The sequence below is a fragment of the Lagenorhynchus albirostris genome, chromosome 14, assembly GCF_949774975.1.
Source record: "Lagenorhynchus albirostris chromosome 14, mLagAlb1.1, whole genome shotgun sequence".
In the NCBI taxonomy this organism is placed as follows: domain Eukaryota; kingdom Metazoa; phylum Chordata; class Mammalia; order Artiodactyla; family Delphinidae; genus Lagenorhynchus; species Lagenorhynchus albirostris.
Window position 1 is genome coordinate 62,147,779 of NC_083108.1, and position 4,795 is coordinate 62,152,573.

The 4,795-nt window shown below is 66.4% G+C and overlaps 1 protein-coding gene across 1 annotated transcript; it reads right to left on the minus strand.

Annotated features, from left to right (window-relative positions):
• Positions 1–2,509: 2,509 nt before the first annotated feature.
• On the minus strand, positions 2,510–3,166 carry LOC132532209 (protein FAM246C). The gene has a single exon (XM_060170513.1). It carries the CDS (start codon positions 3,164–3,166, stop codon positions 2,510–2,512), a length of 657 nt encoding a protein of 218 aa, XP_060026496.1.
• Between the last annotated feature and the right edge of the window lie 1,629 nt (positions 3,167–4,795).

Here is a 4,795-nt window from a genome sequence, read left to right on the forward strand (position 1 = left end):
GGGTGTCATTTGTTCCTTCCCCCTCAGTGCTCCGCACGGACACTGGCCCGCAGAGCCTGCTGGAGATGCAGGGCGCCAGGCTGCCACCACCAGCCTAGCATGCCCTGCAGCTGCAGTTCCACTGGCGGGGTCCCCGGGCGAGCAGGCTCAGAGCACAGCCTGGATGGGCAGCACCGCCCCATGGAGGTGGGCCTGGTCATGGGGAGGGGTGGTGGGAGTGCCCCATGGAGGCCAGGGCAGCCTGGTGGGAGTAGCTGGGTACCTCCCGTAGTCTGTGTCTCCCCAGATGCACGTGGTCCATATGAACACCCGGTACCAGAGCATAGGGGAAGCCCGAGGTCACCCTGATGGTCTGGCAGTGCTGGCCGTGCTCTTGACGGTGAGGGAGGGGCCGTGTGCCTCCTGCAGGGAGGGGGGCTGCTATGTGACAGCCTGCTTTCAAGAAAGGGGGTCCATGAGGGTCTGTAGAGGGGACAGGTGGCCTGTGTAATCTTGGGTGGGCATTGGGGCCCCTAGAGGCTTTATAGGATGAACGGGTTCTGTGAGGGGGTTTGGCCAGTGAGAAGTCGTGGACCTGCAGGGTCAGTGGGGGTGGCCCTCCCCCCAGCAAACCCCCTTTACCTCTCTTCCCACTTAGTCTCCCCTACACCCCCCTCAGTGTTCCCCCCTTTTAAGACCCTCGCTCGAGCCCCTCTCACTTGGAGCCCCCTTCCGAGGATCAGGACTCTGACAACGCTCGGCCGTCTGTCAGGCCTGAAGAACGTGTCTGCGCGCGGTGAGGGACGCGGTTCCCCGCGGCGGGGCGGGGCGGCAGGACACCGGGAAATTGGTTCCAACCCGCCGCCGTCTCTCTCCCAGGGGCCTCCGTGAACCTGGCGTCCGCCTTCCCGCCGGCCTCGCTGCTGCTGGGCGCCTCTGGCCTCTCGCGCTTCTACCGCTACGCGGGGTCGCTGACCACGCGGTGCTGCGAGCCCGTGGAGCTCTGGACGGTCTTCGAGGACACGGTCCCCATCGGGAGCGCGCAGGTACAGCCCGCGCCACCCCCCCAGCCGCCCCGCCCTCCCGTGCGCCGCGCCTTGACCGCCTCAGCCCCACACCCTCAGGTGGCCCAGTTCCGGATCGTGGCCCAGGCCAGGCCCCCCGGCTCCCGCCCCGCACCTCTCACGGAGAACTTCCGGCCGCAGCAGCCTCTCTGTGTACGCAGGGTTGTAGCTTCCCCCAGCGCCTCGGTCCGCGCGGCAGCCCCCACCCCGGCCCGAGGCACGGGGCTCTCCTGGGCCTGGGGCTCAGCCTGTGGCTCTGGCAGGGGCCCTAGGATGTAGACACGGCCACCTTCCTGCAATAAACGACTCACAGAGTGACCTTGGCCTCCTATGGCTGGGAGGAGGGGGGGCGGCCTGGGCGCACCGCAGCTCCTACGGAGGCCTCCTGTGCCACCCTTCCCGACCCCACCACAGCCAGTCCCAGACCCCATCCAGAACCCCAGACCTCCCCAGATCCCTCTCGGGGAGAAGGCACCCCCACTCCCATCCTACACGTTATGCCTGAATCCCCCGATGAGATAGAAGGAGAAACTCCACCTGCTAAAGCCTAAAATTACTATTTTATTTTACAAACGAGCTGGCTGACCACCCCAGACACTGTGTGGTTTAGTGATGCCTCCAGCTGCCATTTCCCAGAGGCCAGGAGGTGAGAAGCTGCTGGATCCCAGCTCTGCAGCACAGAGTGGTGGGTCCTGGTGACAGGGACAGTGAGTGAAGGGCTGTCTGTAACAGGTGAGACCCGACCCAGGCGACACTCTGGGAAGATGGGCTGTGGAGTCTGATGTAGGTTGACACTGGAGAGACACTGCTGTCGGGTGACTGCCTGCCGTGACGCTACTTAAGGTAAGTGGCTTTCGTGTCACTGTCAAAGCAAAGCTGAGAGTCCAGGGGGCACTGACCAGATGCGCTCTGTCCAGGCAACGCTGTCCAGTAGAGGGTGGGCCCGACTGTCAGGGGAGTGAAGCTGGCTAGAGTTAGGCTGCTGGCCAGGGCCCACGGTAGAATGTGCTCTTACATCCAAGTGACACTGTCCTGAGTGAACCTGTGTCCAGGTGACAGTGTCCCAGCAGCCCACGTGTCGCCGGTGTCTGTCACTTGGTGTGTGGGTCACACTCTCCACCCCAGTGCATGAAGGTCCGACCTCCTCCCTTGAGACCCTTCAAGAAAATACACTTGCAACCACCTCCCCCAGACAGAGGAGACCTTGGGCTCTCCCGCTGCGCTCACTGCCAGAAGGGGACATACCCCTGGCCCGAGCCTTACCCCGCCGGGACTCCGGCTCCAGCTGCGCGGAGCCAGCCGTTCTCCCCAGCCCCTTCCGATACCAGAGCGCTAGCCAGCGGCGTCGGAGGACCCTTCTCGCTCCAAGCCCCGCTCCAGGAGCCACCTGGCCGGTCCCAGGTAGCAAAGCCCCGCGGCCGGCGGCGGCGCGCCAGGTCCTCGCCCCGGGCTCCCTCCCCCTGTGCTTAATCCCCGCTGCCCTGTGGGGTCCCCGGCGGCGTCTTCTTGAGGTTCTTCCGGGCCGGGGCCCGGCTAGCGCCGCCGTCGGCCGGGCTGTCCGAGGCGTTGTCGGTGGGTCTCGCGCTCGTGGCCAGCGCGTTCACGGTGCCCAGCGCCCGCAGCAGGGCCAGGCCGCGGAGGCCGCGGGGCTCGCGGGGGGCGGGCGGCGGAGGCGGCAGCAGCGCGCGCAGGGCGTCCAGCTCGGCCCGCAGCTCCGCGCGCAGCACCTCAAGCCCCACGCCCAGCTCGGCGCGCACGGCTGCCAGGCCCTCCTGCAGCTGCCGCTCGCTCACCTCCAGGACGCCCGCCGGGTAGGTGGCCCCGCCGCGCGGCTCCCCGCACCCGGAGCACACGGAGCCGCGGCTGCGCGCCTTCTCGGGCTCCGCGGCCCCCGCGCGGTCCACCAGCCGTGGCAGTCGGGGCGCGTTGGCCCGCGCCGCCGCCTCAGCCCGGAACTGGCACCGCAGGCGCGCCAGGCGGCCTGGGGCGCGGGCTTCGTTGGGGCTCGGCCTGTGGGGCTGCGGCCCGGGGTCCGGCTGGCGGCCTACCGCGCGCCGCAGCGCCTCGCTGGCACCGTACGCGCTGCGCGCCTGGGCCCACGGGCGCCGGGGCTCTGCCGCCATCCGCGCCGCCGCTGCCTCCACCGCCGCCTCCAGAGCCCGGCCGGGCCGGAGCCCCAGCCCGTAGCCTAGCGATCAATGGGGCCCGGGAGACGCTTCGTGGAGAGGGCCTCCGGGACGGCTGTGGGAACGACCAAAGCCTCGGGGAATCTGGCCAGGGGCCCGCGGAACCCCCGCAGGGCTGAAACCTGGGCGAATGGGGCCCCGAGGAACCGGGGGAACGACGCCAAAGGCTTGAGTGTGCAGGACTTGCCCGTGGTGCTGCGCTGTCAGTGGGTCCCAACAAGGGGCTTGAACAGGCTTCTGGGCAGAGGTGATGGGGACGTGGAAGCACTCAACCTCAAGTGGGGAACCGAGCTCACATACTCTGCTCAAAGCCACAGTCCCCATCACAGTCAGGGGACAGCAGGTGTGGTCACTGCCTGAAGCTCTCCTCACTGGCTGGGGCCACCTCCTCCCATACCACAGTCCAGGCTGCTATCTCTGCACTGCTCCCCTACAGCCCACACACAACATGCACTTCTGCCCCTGAATTCAAGATCCCCATTGCTCTCTGCTGGACCCCTGCCTTCAGGAGGCTGCTGGAGGTCCAGCCCATCCCTCACTGCTGTCTGCGCACTGGCCCTGTCCTCTTCCTCCTCTAACCCAGTGACCGTCTTCACCCCCTAAGCCTTTGCCTAGGCTGTTTGTCTGGCCTGGAATGTGCCCCCTGCTCCCCCCTCGACTGGCTGCTCCCACTCATCCCACTTCTCCAGGGCAGCCTTCCTTGACCATCTCACCCCCTACCAGGGAACTCAGGCCCCTCCCCCACAGCACCCTCGCAATCATGATTAAATGGCTCTGTTCTCTGTCCACCTCCATCCACAGTAGGATCCCGAGTACGGGCCCAGTGGTGCTGAGCGGGTTGGATGTTGGATGAAGTCCTTGGGTGAATGAATCTGGGGCTGAGAGTCCCGGGTGGGGCCACCCCACCCCTGGCCAGCTGTGCACCTCCTTTGCCTGGCATTCAAGGCCCTCACGGCCATCCCTGCTGGCTTTCCTGTCCCTCCCACCTTACCACTGCACCCCATTCATTCTCACCCTGGTGCCTTGCCACACGCACTGCCGCCTGTGCCCATCACAGAGCCGTGGGCAGTGTGCTGTGGGCCTCTCTGGAAGGCAGTATCCCCTGCCAACATGTTGTGCTCACGGCACCCGAGGGGCTAGTTAGGACTCTGGGTGCCCTGGGGCCTCCCCAGCAAATTGTGGGGAGGGAGGGCCTGGTGTGGATCCAGGCTGGGCTGGGAGGGGAGATGGCAAGACAGCCACTGGAGCCTGTGTCCCCAGGGCCCACCGGGGCCTACCCTCTCTGCAGCTCTGTGCCCATGTGTGCGTGTGTGTGTGAGATTAGGCGTGCCGTCGACCCTGTTCTTGGGCAGCCTTGGCCCCAGGCCACTGTGAAAAGGCCTGGATCCCCTCGGTTCATTCATTCATTGGAGCCTGTTGCTCTGGAAGGTGCAGGGAGATGGGAGAATTTGGTGCTCTGTCAACCCCTCTGACCCTCCATTCCTGCTGAGTCACCTGGCTCCTCAGGACCTCCAGCCTGTGGCTCTGCTGCTCCCTAGAGCCTTGTTAACCATACCTGCCACCACC

Excerpts from the sequence above, each read along its gene's own strand:
- LOC132532209 (XM_060170513.1), bottom strand. The coding sequence starts at position 3,166 with ATGGCGGCAGAGCCCCGGCGCCCGTGGGCCCAGGCGCGCAGCGCGTAC.